The sequence below is a fragment of the Salvelinus namaycush genome, chromosome 5 (genome assembly GCF_016432855.1).
Source record: "Salvelinus namaycush isolate Seneca chromosome 5, SaNama_1.0, whole genome shotgun sequence".
Lineage (NCBI taxonomy): Eukaryota > Metazoa > Chordata > Actinopteri > Salmoniformes > Salmonidae > Salvelinus > Salvelinus namaycush.
In genome coordinates this window covers 10190035-10208017 of record NC_052311.1, presented here as the reverse complement: position 1 = coordinate 10208017, position 17983 = coordinate 10190035, and the positions used below count along the sequence as shown (strand labels likewise).

The 17983-nt window shown below is 43.2% G+C and overlaps 1 protein-coding gene across 1 annotated transcript; it reads right to left on the bottom strand.

The window, feature by feature from the left end:
• Positions 1–8358: 8358 nt before the first annotated feature.
• Positions 8359–17531, bottom strand: vegfba (vascular endothelial growth factor Ba). Its single transcript, XM_038992475.1, has 6 exons — positions 17394–17531; positions 11996–12041; positions 11551–11747; positions 11361–11434; positions 11204–11236; positions 8359–8407 (listed from the first exon to the last, which is right to left on the bottom strand). The coding sequence occupies exons 1-6, from the start codon at positions 17463–17465 to the stop codon at positions 8359–8361; spliced, it is 471 nt and encodes a 156-aa protein (XP_038848403.1). The 5' UTR covers positions 17466–17531.
• Between the last annotated feature and the right edge of the window lie 452 nt (positions 17532–17983).

Below are 17983 nucleotides of genomic sequence, written 5' to 3'. Positions count from 1 at the left end.
CCAGCTTGCTTAGGGGACTCTTCTCCAGGTTCATGTCTCTGTAGGTGATGGCTTTGTTATGGAAGGTTTGGGAATCGCTTCCTTTTAGGTGGTTGTAGAATTCAACAGCTCTTTTCTGGATTTTGATAATTAGCGGGTATCGGCCTAATTCTGCTCTGCATGCATGATTTGGTGTTTTACGTTGTACACAGAGGATATTTTTGCAGAATTCTGCATGCAGTCTCAATTTGGTGTTTGTCCCATTTTGTGAATTCTTGGTCGGTGAGCGGACACCAGACATCACAACCATAAAGGGCAATGGGTTATTTAACTGATTCAAGTATTTTTGGCCAGATCCTAATTGGTGTGTCGAATTTTATGTTCCTTTTGATGGCATAGAAGGACCTTCTTGCCTTGTCTCTCAGCTTGTTCACAGCTTTGTTGAAGTTACCTGTGGCGCTGATGTTTAGGCTGAAGTATGTAGAGTTTTTTGTGTGCTCTAGGGCAACGGTTTCTAGATGGAATTTGTATTTGTGGTCCTGGCGACTGGACCTTTTTTGGAACACCATTATTTTTGTATAACTGAGATTTACTGTCAGGGCCCAGGTCTGGCTGAATATGGGCAGAATATCTAGATGCTGCTGTAGGCCCTCCTTGGTTGGTGACAGAAGTACCAGATCATCAGCAAACAGTAGACATTTGACTTCAGATTCTAGATGGGTGAGGCCGGGTGCTGCGGACAGTTCTAGTGCCCTCGCCAATTCGTTTATATATATATATGTTGAAGAGGTTGGGGCTTAAGCTGCATCCCTGTCTCACCCCACAGCCCTGTGGAAAGAAATGTGTGTTTTTGGCAATTTTAACCGCACACTTGTTTTTGTACATGGATTTTATAATGTTGTATGTTTTTCCCCCAACCTCACTTTCCATCAATTTGAGTCAAAGGCTTTTTTTAAATCAACAAAGCATGAGAAGACTTTGCCTTTGTTTTGGTTTATTTGTTTGTCAATTAGGGTGTGCAGGGTGAATACGTGGTCTGTGGTACGGTAATTTGGTAAAAAGCCAATTTTACATTTGCTCAGTATATTGTTTTCACTGAGAAAATGTACGAGTCTGCAGTTTTTTTTTCTCTCTCTCTCTCTCTCTCTCTCTCTGTCTCTGCCTCTCACACACAGCTGCTGCTACAAAAGCAGAGGAAAACACGTCTCTAGGGTTATAGTACGAATACATACAGAGAACGGTGGAAAAATACAGGAAACCACTTCCACAGATAGAAGAGAGAGAGGGAGATAGGGAGTGAAGGATAAAGAGAGCGGGTGAGAGATGAGGAGTTTCAGGGACACACAACGAGTCACTGGTTCTCAGGGGCACCACCATCGAATCAGAGACAGTTAGATAGTTCCAATATTATTCTGCACTAACATGACAAGGTTCTGGGACTTTTTCAGAGAGTAGAAAACCTTTTTACAAAAAGGGGAATAGGATTAAAGGTTGAAAATACATCCATGTCTTCTGATGGATGAGTCACTGTCTCTCCCTCCCTCCCTCTCTCTGTCTCCCTAATCTTGTGCAGGCTTCTATATTTAGTCACTGGCAGGATGCCCTCCATGACAGGTAGGCCAGGCAGCATCAGCCTTGAGCTCAATCTCACTGGAGCTGACTGGCTCTCTCTCAGGGTGGGGAGGAAGACAAACTGCATCACTGAAAGAGACAGACAGACATGGCTATCTCAGGGTGGAGAGGAAGACAAACTGCATCACTGAAAGAGACAGACAGACAGACATACATGGCTATCTCAGGGTGGAGAGGAAGACAAACTGCATCACTGAAAGAGACAGACAGACAGAGAAACAGACAGACAGAGAAACAGACAGACATGGCTGTCTCAGGGTGGGGAGGGCCCCAAAAGATGAACTGCATCACTGAGAGATATAAAGACTGGATGAGAAAGAATTACTCCTCTCAGAAGCCAGTTTCAAGATATAGTCTGCTATCGGATATTGCACTGTCACTGCCTCTCACAGCCTCTGACATGAAAAGTCAATATGAGGACGATTGAGTATATTCCCATAAAATCATACTATCATCACTTGTTTGAAGATGAAAATAATTGGCACTCAGCAACACACACACACACACACACACACACACACACACACACACACACACACACACACACACACACACACACACACACACACACACACACACACACACACACACACACACACACACACACACACACACACACACACACACAGACACACAGTACTTGCCGCGCGGCTGACTCAGCACAGTTCAGGAGGAGAGTCAATATTATTTCTCATATCATCATGTCACTCACACGCTCTCTATTCCTCCATCCCTCACTCCCAGGGTGTCACTATCCCTCCATCCCTCACTCCCAAGGTGTCACTTCAATCATCAGCCTGTTTATCTTTCATTACTGCTGAGAGGGATGAAAAAGAAGAGAGGGAGGAGGCATGGTGGTAAAAGAGGGATGACATCAAAGAGATTACAGGAAGGGCATTGGAAGCATTGGAGAGACTACCAATAACAAAACATTTTACAAAAAATAAGACATTTCCTTTAATAATATCTGGAACATTGTATCATGGTTGTTTTGTTTTGAACATTTCCTAGTAGTATTAACATCCTTACATAGACATTGAACTGATTAATCGTCATAATATACTGTGACACAAAACGGCATGGTACAGCGGCACACACACATCAAATAGGGCATAAATGGTGTAGCAGCAATATCAGTGTTATACACATTACAACGCATTTGTAATTGTAGAATCTGTAACATGGGAGTATAGCTGGAATGAATTACAAGACATTCTAAAGTATGCTCTATGTCATACACATGATGGTGGTTGGATATAAGACATTATATAGTATTATTATTATTATGATCTACTTTTAGTCAGGGTCTGCCTGCTATAGCGGAGTATAAGACAGTTAGGGCTTGAATAGGTCTACCTAGACAGTAGATAGGGTATGTGCTAGACTCGCTTTGCCAAACTCATGGGTCTACAACACAGTGGCTGAGGGAAGACTAGGTGCGTGCAGAAAAGAGGAGCAACCAGCACATTCATGTTGGATATGTAATGGACATTTGTAGTATATTACTGTATGAATGGAGAATATAGTCCCTTCTCCAAGTCTTTCTGTAACTGGCAAGTTTCATAATGATAATGTGGGGTGGTTATATCTGTCCTGTTTCACACATACACAATGTATTATATTCATGTGTGAATTGTAAATGCATTTTTTGCATATCCCAACTCTCCCTGAGACGCCCTCGGAGAGTGGGGTCACGGACAGTTTCCTGTGGACCCACACAAAGTTTGACAATGACGCTTTGCAAACTATACAGCAGGGGGGGTTGTTTTGGCATTCACAGGCCACCATTAAGAGGAGAGGAGCTCACAGATGCTTCGATGTATAGAGAGGGGAGGGGAGACATACTCAGTAGAGCTGCATAGTGTCTGGTCTGACTGCCATCACAGGACCAATCTCAGAGCCTGAATTCAAACACACTTTTCACATACAGCTCACAAAACCCTCAGCTAAATCTGTTAACAGGCAGACTTCAGGAGAATCATTGGTATGTTGTCAGAGTTTCATCTCATTATTTTTGGAGAGGAATCTGCTACTTCAGCTAAAATATTTGTATGCTCATCCCAGTCTCTGAATCAGAGGCCATACTTATTGCTTAGTGCAAATAAACATTTCAGACCGAGTTCAAAATAAAAGGACAATATAAAAGGACAAAATAAAAGGAATGTCAGGGGAATAACATTTGGAATGTGACACTCAGGTTCTGGAATTGCAATCTGTTTTACATGAGGAGGCTTCTAGAACTGCTAACAGGTATGGAAACTTGAACAATGATGAGAAAGAAGAGAGATCATTTGCTTGTTTGTTGAATGAGATTCTTGCTAAACAATATTATATTGTAGCTGTATCCTTACCCACACAGCTCTAAGCATCCCTCACAGACAGAAAGCCTGCCACCCTGATTCAGATTGATGGCTACCCAAAGTAAATAGACCCATAACTGTATCTGTAGCTTGCTTACCATGCTAATGGACAAGTTGTTCAAACACTGATCGATTCTGACACGTCCGTGGACGATAGCTATGGACCAAATCCTGTTTCACCAGTGACATGCTATATGGGGGTAGGAGAGGTGACTGACTCTATCAGTAAATAAATCCGTTATGTTCCAGACACCCATCCCATCTCAGCTCCACAAAACAATACAAACACCATATAATGCTATATAATACTAAATGTTTTCCTTTTACGAGACAACATTTCCCTGGTGAATATTTTTGTTGCACATTATAATGTATATTGTTTTTTGGCCATTGAGAAGTCTCTCCCTGTTTAAATGCTACGCAGTTATCCATATGTTTAGACACCTCATGTCTACGTAGTGGTATTAGTCGGCCACCCAGAGGGACTCTTTATGTACACGGATTAAGAACAAACAAAAACAAAGAAACATTTCACAATATAGAACATCTTTTAAGTCAACAGGACAAAATTATGCCAAAATATAACAACTTATACAAATACAATAAAATGAAGTATAAAAAACATTTGGATTTAAAAATGTTATACTTATTTCCACTCTTTATATTGCGTGTAAAAGAAAATCTTATAAGATACCTGCATTCATTTCTATTTAGAAGTGTGTGTGTGTGTGTGTGTGTGTGTGTGTGTGTGTGTGTGTGTGTGTGTGTGTGTGTGTGTGTGTGTGTGTGTGTGTGTGTGTGTGTGTGTGTGTGTGTGTGTGTGTGTGTGTGTGTGTGTGTGTGTGTGTGTGTGTGTGAACCCTTGGACGATGGCCAGGCTTCATCATTGTCATTCCCCTCACTGCCCTGTCGGCGTGAACAGCCCTTTCACTCCGGAGCAGAAAGATGGAGACAAAAACCAAATCAAACAAATGACAGAAAACCCCTCAGTGATTCAGCCTGTGACCATACGCTGTGAATGAGAGACAGCAGGGTAACCCATCTGTGCCATTCAGTGTGTAGACCACACAAATACAGTCTATGCAGCTATTCAACTCACTTAGCTATAGGTCTATGGGGGTGCAGCCTGACGGCTTTATACACAGAGCTGGTGTGTGTGTGTGTGTGCATGTGTTTGTCCATGTGTGTGTGTGTCCATTCAGTATTCTATATCTTTACTGCACTTTAATGACTTGACCCTGGAATCATTCTCCTATCGGAGTCTCCCTGTAGAAAATATAACACGTGTTTCAAGACCAGGATCATCATCACTGTTGCCATTGTCTTTCTGCAAAACAGTCCAACTGCAGTTCATGGGCAACACTGACCCACCGTGTCTATGAAGACAACAACAAAACTCACCATGAACATGTCTGTTATATCTAATCTGTGATCAGTCTCTAAATCCTCTTCATGTCCCAATGTCTCATACAGAAGCGGAGGTGTGAGTGTTGAATCCTGTCCGGTCCACAACTAACGTCCTGGCCACCCACTGCCTCACATTGCCATCATGATACCGGACATCTAAACTGTGCTTTACATTTGGTCCCATCATTGTCCCTTGTGAAGGAGACGGTGTTTCTAAACATGTTGACTAAGTGCCTGAAGAAGCTGTGTGATGATGAGACTGACTGACTGCGCATATACAGATCTAGACACAGTTGGGGCACATGTATATATACAGTGGTTTCGGAAAGTATTCAGACCCTTTGACTTTTCCCACATTTTGTTAAGTTACAGCCTTATTCTAAAATCGATTTAAAAAAAAAAAAATCCTCAGCAATGTACACACAATACCCCATAATGACAAAGCAAGAACAGGTTTTTAGAATGTATTCAAAATAAAAAACAGAAATACCTTGTTTATATAAGTATTCAGACCCTTTGCTAAATTCTGCTCAAGTGCATCTTGTTTCCATTGATCATCCTTGAGATGTTTCTACAACTTGATTGAGTCCACCTGTGGTAAATTAAATTGATTGGACATCTGTCTATATAAGTTCCCACAGTTGACAATGCATGTCAGAGCAAAAACAAAGCCATGAGGTTGAAGAAATTGTCAGTAGAGCTACAAGACAGGATTGTGTCGAGGCACAGATCTGGGGAAGGGTACCAAAAACATTTCTGAAGCATTAAAGGACTCCAAGAACACAGTGAACATCATTGATAAATGGAAGAAGTTTGGAACCACCAAGACTCTTCCTAGAGCTGGCCACCCTGCCAAACTGAGCAGTCGGGGGAGAAGGGCCTTGGTCAGGGAGGTGACCAAGAACCTGATGGTCACTCTGACAGAGTTCTAGAATTCCTCTGTGGAGATGGGAGAAACTTCCAGAAGGACAACCATCTCTGCAGCACTCCACCAATCAGGCCTTTATGGTAGAGTGGCCAGACGGAAGCCACTCCTCAGTAAAGGGCACATGACAGCCCGCTTGGAGTTTGCCAAAAGGCACCTAAAGACTCTCAGACCATGAGAAACAAGATTCTCTGGCCTGATGAAACCGAGATTGAACTCTTTGGCCTGAATGCCAAGCGTCACGTCTGGAGGAAACCTGGCACCATCCCTACGGTGAAGCATGGTGGCGGCAGCATCATGCTTTGGGGATGTTTTTCAGCGGCAGTGACTGGGAGACGAGTCAGGATCAAGGCAAAGATTAACGGAGCAAAGTACAGAGCGACCCGTGATGAAAACCTGATCCAGAGTGCTCAGGACCTCAGACTGGGGCGAAAGTTCACCTTCCAACAGGACAACGACCCTAAGCACACAGCCAAGACAACACAGGAGTAGCTTGAACCCGATCGAACATCTCTGAAGAGAACTTAAAACAGCTGTGCAGCAATGCTCCCGATCCAACCTGACAGAGCTTGAGAGGATCTGCAGAGAAGAATGGGAGAAACTCCACAAATACAGGTGGGCCAAACTTGTAGTGTCATACCCAAGAAGACTCGAGGCTGTTATCGCTGCCAAAGGTGCTTCACCAAAATACTGAGTAAAGGGTCTGAATACTTATGTAAATGTGATATTTCAGTTTTACATTTTTAATAAATTAGCAAAATATTCTACAAACCTGTTTTTACTTTGTCATTATGGGGTATTGTGTATAGATTGATGATGAAGAAAAAAAACTATTTTATCAATTTTAGAACAAGGCTGTAAGCTAACTAAATGTGGAAAAAGTCAAGGGGTCTGAAAACTTCCCGAAGGGGTTCTGGAGGACAAGGAGGGACACAGAAGGGAGTACTTAGGAATATGCTTCCCCACCCCACCCCTGACAGAGAGGTACCCAGGATTACGCTAAGCATGGCTGAGAGTGACATTGGAACCAGTGGAGAGACAGAGAGAGGGGAGAGAGAGAGAGAGAGGGGAGAGAGAGCATCACCGCCTCATGGCCTCACATCTAAAACAAAAAGAAACAAGAGAGAGTTCAGATCAGATTGATTAAATGTGTAATGTTTGGTTGTGGTTCAGCCATGTTGAATGTGGCTGTGATGCATGGTCACGGTTGGTACTATGTCTGTGGTAGTGGTCAGAGCTCTCCTTCTATCGCTCTGGTTCTGATGGTGGTTTGCCGTCACTGGACACTGACCTGCAGAGGTGCTGGTTGAGTCTCCTCCCTTTCTGACTGCAGCTCTCTGTGGTCACGTTGCAGCGACACAGACAAGACTGTAAATCGAGCGTCCACTTCCTCCCAGGACAGGGGGTACATCGAGGGCCTGGCAAGGAAGACAGGGTGGTAGGGAGAGGAAATGGGGTAGTGGGGGGAGAGGAGGGTCTGGGGTGGTAAAGAGAATAGTCTATTTATGAATAGAATAAATATAGAACCTTTAAACAGACACCATTGGCATTCTGATCTGAATGATGGACGAGCCTGAGAGACACTGAGTGAACTCTGACCCCTATAACAGCAAATAACTGACAGCAGCATGATGAATGGAGAATTGATGAAAAGGGATGAAAAAGGAGAAGAACTGAATTCTCTCTTTCTGCTCTCTGGGTAGAGCGATTTTCTAGGAATGATGTATGTGTGCAGAAACACACAAACCCGCAGAGAAACAGACACTTGCTTAGACTTGTGATAAAACATTTAAATGATAGTGTTATAAATGGAGAAAGAAGCAACAACTTAGTGGTTCATTATTTTGAGGCACCTGTATGAGTTGCATGTTTAGTTGAACTTACGTGGTTTTGATAGTTCCAATTTTCTTTCTTTTGGATTTTTCTCTGTCCCTTTTCCTGCCTTTCCTCAGAGGCTTTGCAGGCCTGTTAGTCAGAGACATACATCTGTGTCAAACAACAATACATCACCATAGCAGATCAAAATCTAAATAGATATGTTATAGATTTTTTGAGTTATTGCCTCAAATGACATTTTTGGGGGATTCCCTTAGAGTCCAACAGCCTTATTAGAAAAGAAAATGAGAACAGGAGGATAGAGGTCAACGCTCACAGAGAGGAAAGTTAGGAAAATCCCCCTGTTCTCACCCTGTTCTCACCCTTTCCCTAACCTCCATCTCCGTTTCTAGCTTTCACTCTTTCCCTCTGTCCCCCTGTTCTCACCCTTTCCCTAACTTTCCTCTCTGTGGGCGTTGACCTCTATCACCCTGTTCTCACCCTTTCCCTAACTTTCCTCTCTGTGGGCGTTGACCTCTGTCCCCCTGTTCTCACCCTTTCCCTAACTTTCCTCTCTGTGGGCGTTGACCTCTGTCCCCCTGTTCTCACCCTTTCCCTAACTTTCCTCTCTGTGGGCGTTGACCTCTGTCCCCCTGTTCTCACCCTTTCCCTAACTTTCCTCTCTGTGGGCGTTGACCTCTATCACCCTGTTCTCACCCTTTCCCTAACTTTCCTCTCTGTGGGCGTTGACCTCTATCACCCTGTTCTCACCCTTTCCCTAACTTTCCTCTCTGTGGGCGTTGACCTCTGTCCCCCTGTTCTCACCCTTTCCCTAACTTTCCTCTCTGTGGGCGTTGACCTCTGTCCCCCTGTTCTCACCCTTTCCCTAACTTTCCTCTCTGTGGGCGTTGACCTCTGTCCCCCTGTTCTCACCCTTTCCCTAACTTTCCTCTCTGTGGGCGTTGACCTCTGTCCCCCTGTTCTCACCCTTTCCCTAACTTTCCTCTCTGTGGGCGTTGACCTCTGTCCCCCTGTTCTCACCCTTTCCCTAACTTTCCTCTCTGTGGGCGTTGACCTCTGTCCAGCTCTGTTGGTCTAAGGCCAGCTAGTCAGTCTGCCACTGGGTCAGGGGTGGGCTGTGTCAGAGCAAAAGTAGCTCTTCCTCTGTATGGTCAAAAGCCTTGCCTTAGACTTACTTTAGTTTTGCACAAATCATAACTTTCTACAGCTCAGCACAGCACCCTTCAAAAACTGTATTTTGTATTTTTTACTTTAGTTAATTTAGTAAATATTTTCTTCACTCTATTTTCTTCAAACTGCATTGTTGGTTAAGGGCTTGTAAGTAAGCATTTCACGGTAAGGTTTACAGCTGTTGTATTCGGCGCATACAATTTGATGTGATAAACAGTTTAGGACATAAAAGGAACATTTAGACGAGTATCTATAAATGTACACTGCCGTTCAAAAGTTTGGGGTCACCTAGAAATGTCCTTGTTTTTGAAAGAAAAGCACATTTTTTGTCCATTAAAAGAACATAAAATTGATCAGAAATACAGTGTAGACATTGTTAATGTTGTAAATGTAGCTGGAAACGGCAGATTTTTTTATGGGAATATCTATATAGGCGTACAGAGAACCAATATCAGCAACCATCACTCCTGTGTTCCAATGGCACGTTGTGTTAGCGAATCCAAGTTTATCATTTTAAAAGGCTAATTGATCATTAGAAAACCATTTTGCAATTATGTTAGCACAGCTGAAAACTGTTGTTCTGATTAAAGAAGCAATAAAACTGGCCTTCTTTAGACTAGTTGAGTATCTGGAGCATCAGCAATTATGGGTTCGATTACAGGCTCAAAATGGCCAGAAACAAAGAACTTTCTTCAGAAACTCGTCAGTCTATTCTTGTTCTGACAAATGAAGGCTATTCCATGTGAGAAATTGCCAAGAAACTAAAGATCTCATACAACGCTGTGTACGCCCTTCACAGAACAGCGCAAACTGGCTCTAACCAGAATAGAAAGAGGAGTGGGAGGCCCCGGTGCACAACTGAGCAAGAGGACAAGTACATTAGAGTGTCTAGTTTGAGAAACAGACGCCTCACAAGTCCTCAACTGGCAGCTTCATTAAATAGTACCCGCAAAACACCAGTCTCAACGTCAACAGTGAGAGGTGACTCTGGGATGCTGGCCTTCTAGGCAGAGTTCCTCTGTCAGGTGTTTGTGTTCTTTTGCCCATCTAAATCTTTTATTTTTATTGGCCAGTTTGAGATATGGCTTTATCTTTGCAACTCTGCCAAGAAGGCCACCATCCCGGAGTCGCCTCTTCACTGTTGACATTGAGACTGGTGTTTTGCTGGTACTATTTAATGAAGCTGCCAGTTGAGGACTTGTGAGGCGTCTGTTTCTCAAACTAGACACTCTAATGTACTTGTCCTCTTGCTCAGTTGTGCACCGGGGCCTCCCACTCCTCTTTCTATTCTGGTTAGAGCCAGTTTGCGCTGTTCTGTGAATGGAGTAGTACACAGCGTTGTATGAGATCTTCAGTTTCTTGGCAATGTCTCACATGGAATAGCCTTCATTTGTCAGAACAAGAATAGACTGACGAGTTTCTGAAGAAAGTTCTTTGTTTCTGGCCATTTTGAGCCTGTAATCGAACCCATAAATGCTGATGCTCCAGATACTCAACTAGTCTAAAGGCCAGTTTTATTGCTTCTTTAAAATCAGCAAAACAGTTTTCAGCTGTGCTAATATCATTGCAAAATGGTTTTCTAATGATCAATTAGCCTTTTAAAATGATAAACTTGGATTAGTTAACACAACGTGCCATTGGAACACAGGAGTGATGGTTGCTGATAATGGGCCTCTGTACGCCTATGTAGATATTCCATTAAAAAAATATGTAGTTTCCAGCTACAATAGTCATTTACAATATTAACAATGTTTACACTGTATTTCTGATCAATTTTATGTTCTTTTAATGGACAAAAAATGTGCTTTTATTTAAAAAACAAGGACATTTCTAGGTGACCCAAAACTTTTGAACGGTAGTGTACACAGATAGCCACATACATACAGTACTGTACCTGGTTGGGGCTGACTGAAGATCCTGTTTTAGTCTAAAGGGAGAGAGGTTATGTGAGGACACACACTGAGAATACATTTATGCATATACCGTGTGTGTGGTTTGTGTGTGTGTGTGTGTGTGGTGTGTGTGTGTGGTGTGTGTGTGTGTGTGCTCACCTGCACTCACACTGGCTGTGCTCAACAAAGTCCAGCTCGATGAGCTCATGCTTCATAAAGGAGGTCTTCATTAACTGCAGAGTACAAAGACACAAACTATAGTTACAAATAATTCTGTGTGTGTGTGTGTGTGTGTGTGTGTGTGTGTGTGTGTGTGTGTGTGTGTGTGTGTGTGTGTGTGTGTGTGTACCTCCATGGTGATAGTTTGTGTGAGTGAGGGCACACACTCCAGTGCCTCGTCGGAGCAGCACCCGCCACAGCGGCGGACTGACACACAGGAGGGCACGAAGAGGTGATGCGTCTCCCCTGGCAACTCCTGCCATACTTCCACTAGGGTATCCCTGGGCTCACAAACACTACGAGAGTACACCTCCAACCACCGACGCACTGGATGGAGAGAGAGAGAGAGAAAGAGACACAAGGAGGGAGGGAGGGAGGGAGGGAGGGAGGGAGGGAGGGAGGGAGGGAGGGAGGGAGGGAGGGAGATTTACATTTCAGATGCATACGTTTTACAAGGTCACTACACGTCACAAATATAGTATTAATTCTCACATCTGTTATTTATACACACATAGTTACTCATCATCAGCCTGTTCACATATGCTGGGATTATCACATTGGGGAAGAGGAAGTACCTTCTCTGGATTTGGGGGTGGTGTCTGCAGGTCTCCAGTGGGCTAGCTGGAAGAGGAGAGTGGCAGAAGAAGAGGTGTGTCAGGCAGTGGTGAAGTGCAATGTTTTTAGGTGAGGGAGCGCACATCTTTTTTTAAATGACGTTATAATTTCTCAATCAAAGTTTGCACAGACATAGGTAGCCTATTGAATATCATTATAGAATTATATACATAAAATGCATCCTCCAATTGCAACGTCTGCCTAGGCCCACACATATTGTCTCAGTAAACTTCAGATTTTGAATACCCTCAAACACCAAGTTAGGCATACTTCATTTCAAAATAGGTCATCATCACTGTTAATTGTAAATGATAATTCTTCACGTTTTACCGGTGAAATGTCCAAACTGCATCTCCATGTCAATCATTTGATCTCAATCAGTTTCATGGGAATATGCATTTAGATCTTCTTTAAATCCTGTCTCGTGATAGAACTTGAGTAGATGGTGTTAACAAACTATTTGTCTTTCTTGTATTTTGTTTCAATCAAAGCATACAGTTGAAGTCGGAAGGTTGGAGGGTTGGAGTCATTAAAACTCGTTTTTCAACCACTCACAAATTTCTTGTTAACAAACTATAGTTTTGGCAAGTCGGTTAGGACATCTACTTTGTGCATGACACAAGTCATTTTTCCAACAATTGTTTACAGACAGATTATTTCACTTATAATTCACTGTATCACAATTCCAGTGGGTCAGAAGTTTACATACACTAAGTTGACTGTGCCTTTAAACAGCTTGATAAGATCCAGAAAACCATGTCATGGCTTTAGAAGCTTCTGATAGGCTAATTGACATCATTTGAGTCAATTGGAGGTGTACCTGTGGATGTATTTCAAGGCCTACTTTCAAACTCAGTGCCTCTTTGCTTGACATCATGGGAAAATCAAAAGAAATCAGCCAAGACCTCATTAAAAAAATTATAGAGCTCCACAAGTGTGGTTCATCCTTGGGAGCAATTTCCAAATGCCTGAAGGTACCACGTTCATCTGTACGAACAATAGTACGCAACTATAAACACCATGGGACCACGCAGCCGTCATACCGCTCAGGAAGGAGACGCGTTCTGTCTCCTAGAAATTAACGTACTTTGATGCGAAAAGTGCAAATCAATGCCAGAACAGCAGCAAAGGACCTTGTGAAGTTGCTGGAGGAAACAGGTACAAAAGTATCAATATCCACAGTAAACAAGTCACATACCGACATAACCTGAAAGGCCGCTCAGCAAGGGAGAAGCCACTGCTCCAAAACCGCCATAAAAAAAGCCAGACTACGGTTTGCAACTGCACATGGGGACAAAGATCCTACTTTTAGGAGAAATGTCCTCTGGTCTGATTAAACAAAAATAGAACTGTTTGGCCATAATGACCATCGTTATGTTTGGAGGAAAAAGGGGGACGCTTGCAAGCCGAAGAACACCATCCCATCCGTGAAGCACGGGGGTAGCAGCATCATGTTGTGGGGGTGCTTTGCTGCAGGAGGGACTGGTGCACTTCACAAAATAGATGGCATCATGAGGATGGGAAATTATGTGGATATATTGAAGCAACATCTCAAGACATCAGTCAGGAAGTTAAAGCTTGGTCGCAAATGGGTCTTCCAAATGGACAATGACCCCAAGCATATTTCCAAAGTTGTGGCAAAATGGCTTAAGGACAACAAAGTCAAGGTATTGGAGTGGCCATCACAAAGCCTTGACCTCAATCCAATAGAACATTTGTGGGCAGAACTGAAAAAGTGTGTGTGAGCAGGGAGGCCTACAAACCTGACTCAGTTACACCAGCTCTGTCAGGAGGAATGGGCCAAAATTCACCCAACTTACTGTGGGAAGCTTGTGGAAGGCTACCCGAAACGTTTGACCCAAGTTAAACAATTTAAAGGCAATGCTACCAAATACTAATTGAGTGTATGTAAACTTCTGACCCACTGGGAATGTGATGAAAGAAATAAAAGCTGAAATAAATAATTCTCTCTACTATTATTCTGACATTTCACATTCTTAAAATTAAAGTGGTGATCCTAACTGACCTAAAACAGGACATTTTTACTAGGATTAAATGTCAGGAATTGTGAAAAACTGAGTTTAAATGTATTTGGCTAAGGTGTATGTAAACTTCCGACTTCAACTATATATCCTGCCTAATGGTGCTCTGTTGAGTTTTGAACGCCTTCGGTTAAGAAGTTACTGAAGAGGTGTTTTTGGTGTAACTGTGATATGCGATGATATTTGGTTCTGTTATGTAAAATACTAATGAATCATTGTGATCTTGCGAGACATTGATTCAGCTTTGATCTAGCTTTACTAAACAAGCACCATTGTGAGAAGTGATAATCTTCTATTTGTAATAATAATAATAATAGTAAATGATGAGTAGGACTATTAGGTGTCGGCAACAGCTCTTGGTTATGAGGGTTATTTTAAGTGGTTCGAGCACCCTTCGAATAGTAGTGCTGAAAGGACAGCACCCTAAACAAGTGGTCACATGTCGTTCTGGGTTCCACTGCACAAGATGGGCTCTGTGGAGTTTTATGAACATCAAGGCAGACACACAGTGAATTTGGATCCTAGATCTCATTGTTGTGATGATAAGGTTCATGTGGGGATTCAGTTTGTCTGCATACGCAATAGAGGTGGTACGTTTCCGTAAGCTAGGCATCTGGACAGTAAGGCGAGTTAAAGTGCGTCGTACATGAGCCCAAATGCATAACAAACTGTTTTGACCACAGTCGTTTTAGCAACCCCTGGAGTTTCCTGTCTGTGGCAGTTCTTGTTCCATCGGATTTGTCCCACTCTAAGTGGTCCAGCCTCCAACCAAAGGCCCGCCACCCTCTGCACATGCTACAGTTATTCATCATTTGCACCACCGCTAAGACTGGGAAGAACATTTTCCTACCTATAGGCTGCTATAGCCTATATACAGTATTTATATAGTTTGTCTTTCTATTGTTTTCATGGAATTTCAGTGGTAATTTAATATAATTTATTCAAATTCATTTTCCAGAAATGTTTCTACCAGCTCTGTATATTTTCAAATTGAAAAACATGAGGGAGCACCGCTCAACTGCGCTACGACAGCCCTACATCCCTGGTGTCACTGTGTTTATAACCCTATATACAGTGAGGGCCCCTAGTACCTCACAGCCCCTACTACACTGTCACGCTCTACACTGACATCAAATACCTTAGCCAGGTGAATAACACACAAAATACATACTATGTAGTTTACACACACACACTCTCACAAGCATGGAAGCACGCACACACACACACACACACACACACACACAATGTCGTTATTAGGTCTGAGTAGACCAAGGCCACTGCTGAGGGAATGTAGACTTTGCCCAATTGCCCCCATTTCAATCGCCACACCCCCATACCCCACCACCCACGTGCTTTCTCCACAGTTTCTGGTTTGGCACAGTTTGATTCTGAGTTTACCGATGTGTGTGTGGCCATTTTACTGTCGTAAGTGTCTGAGCAACAAGAAACATGTCAGATCACACTGGTGATTCATTCATATCACAAATCAATCAGTACACAACATCCCAAGGAGTAGGGCAGGCTATAGCTCCACAGACTGGCCCCTAGAATGAGTAGGGTGGCCTATAGCTCCACATACTGGCCCCTAGAATGAGTAGGGTGGCCTATAGCTCCACAGTGGTCTATAGCTCCCTCCCAGTCTGGTTGTATCTGATCCTGTCCGACACAGGCATTGGCACACTCTCACTCTGTCTCCCTCTCTGACACACACACTTGCGCTTTCTCAAAACACACACAAGTAATCTAAACAGTGCCAGCCAAGCTCTTGCAACAGACCACACAATGCTAGCTGCAGCATCAGAGGCTTCTACCCTCTAACTGCAACCATTAACCCATCCTTTCCCAGGGGGACGAGTAGAAAAAGCCATTGTGACCACTAACACTCTGTGTGTGTGTGTGTGTGTGTGTGTGTGTGTGTGTGTGTGTGTGTGTGTGTGTGTGTGTGTGTGTGTGTGTGTGTGTGTGTGTGTGTGTGTGTGTGTGTGTGTGAGTGAGTGATATGGGGGCCCCAGTGCAACATGATTTCCAGGATGATTCCCAGGACCTCCAACCTGATATATCCCACATCCACACAGCTCAATCAGGGCGGGCAGCTTCAGGGCACTACATGTTCTTGATATGAAGACTCCAGACATAAATAAAACCAATCTGCCATGTGAAGAATTGTGTGTCTGGAAGTTTATGGAGACTACTGTGTTGGCAAATTATTATCTATCCCCATATGTAACTCATGTACAGTAGCCTACATCTGCCTTGTGTTACAAAGTACAGCCCGTCAGTATGGCAGAGTTGTGCCACATTGTATCAACATGGTACATGAGTCTAGGAGAGAGCGAGTGGTGCTACACACAATTCTATCAACCTTTGTAAACTCAGACCGTCAATGACCATGGGGGTAATCTCCATACAAGACGCCACTGACCATGGGGGTAATCTCCATACAAGACGCCACTGACCATGGGGGTAATCTCCATACAAGACCGTCAATGACCATGGGGGTAATCTCCATACAAGACCGTCAATGACCATGGGGGTAATCTCCATACAAGACTGTCAATGACCATGGGGGTAATCTCCATACAAGACCGTCAATGACCATGGGGGTAATTTCCATACAAGACGCCAATGACCATGGGGGTAATCTCCATACAAGACCGTCAATGACCATGGGGGTAATATCCATACAAGACCGTCAATGACCATGGGGGTAATCTCCATACAAGACCGGCAATGACCATGGGGGTAATCTCCATACAAGACGCCAATGACCATGGGGGTAATCTCCATACAAGACCGTCAATGACCATGGGGGTAATCTCCATACAAGACGCCAATGACCATGGGGGTAATCTCCATACAAGACCGTCAATGACCATGGGGGTAATATCCATACAAGACGCCAATGACCATGGGGGTAATCTCCATACAAGACCGTCAATGACCATGTGGGTAATCGCCATACAAGACCGTCAATGACCATGGGGGTAATCTCCATACAAGACGCCAATGACCATGGGGGTAATCTCCATACAAGACCGTCAATGACCATGGGGGTAATCTCCATACAAGACCGTCAATGACCATGGGGGTAATATCCAAAAGTGGGAAATGTATACACAAGAATCAGTTCAAAATAGACTTTTATTAGATATTTTTTTACTGCTAGTAAATTCCTTGTATTCCTATCTTTACTTTCCCTTCAACTAAACCAGATGCTTTGTAGCATAACACAGTGCAAAGAAATACAACAATCTCAATTCTGGAGATTCCCATGCAGACAATAGTCTACCAGCGTGTAGTTAGTTATTTGACATACCTTGGCATGGGATGTGCGTATTCTTGAGAGCAAGAGGAACATTCCTAGAATGACTTGAAGCAAAATCCCCATTGTGCAGTACACCAAAAGTCACGCCAAATGTTGGTCAATGAATTGGTGTTTTGCTTTTCTCTCCACTCAATCAATATTCCATCTGTTGTCCTTATGTTCCATCCTATGAAATGACAGCGCTGGTGGCATTCCCATACCGTTACGCATGAACGTGAAAAATCATGAGCAAATGAGTAGGCAAACACTCCAATGATTGACTTGAAACTGTAACTTGATTAATTAATGAACAATTACACAATGTAATTAGCTACAATGTAACAACGTATAGTCTATTGCCATCAATAATCATTCTTGGCAATCAAGCGCACAGATATGATGCCTCTTACAAATAGCCTAATTTTATAAATCTCAGTCGATCACTTTCAATGCAATACAATTTGGTTGCCTCTATTTTACTGAGAGTTGTGTGAACTTTGAATGATGGCCCCCAATATTCCAAAGCCGGAGGTCTGGGCATGTAAGCCGGTTAGGTTCGCCCATTGTTGGTCGGGAACCCATGAAACGGTCTGTGGGTGAGC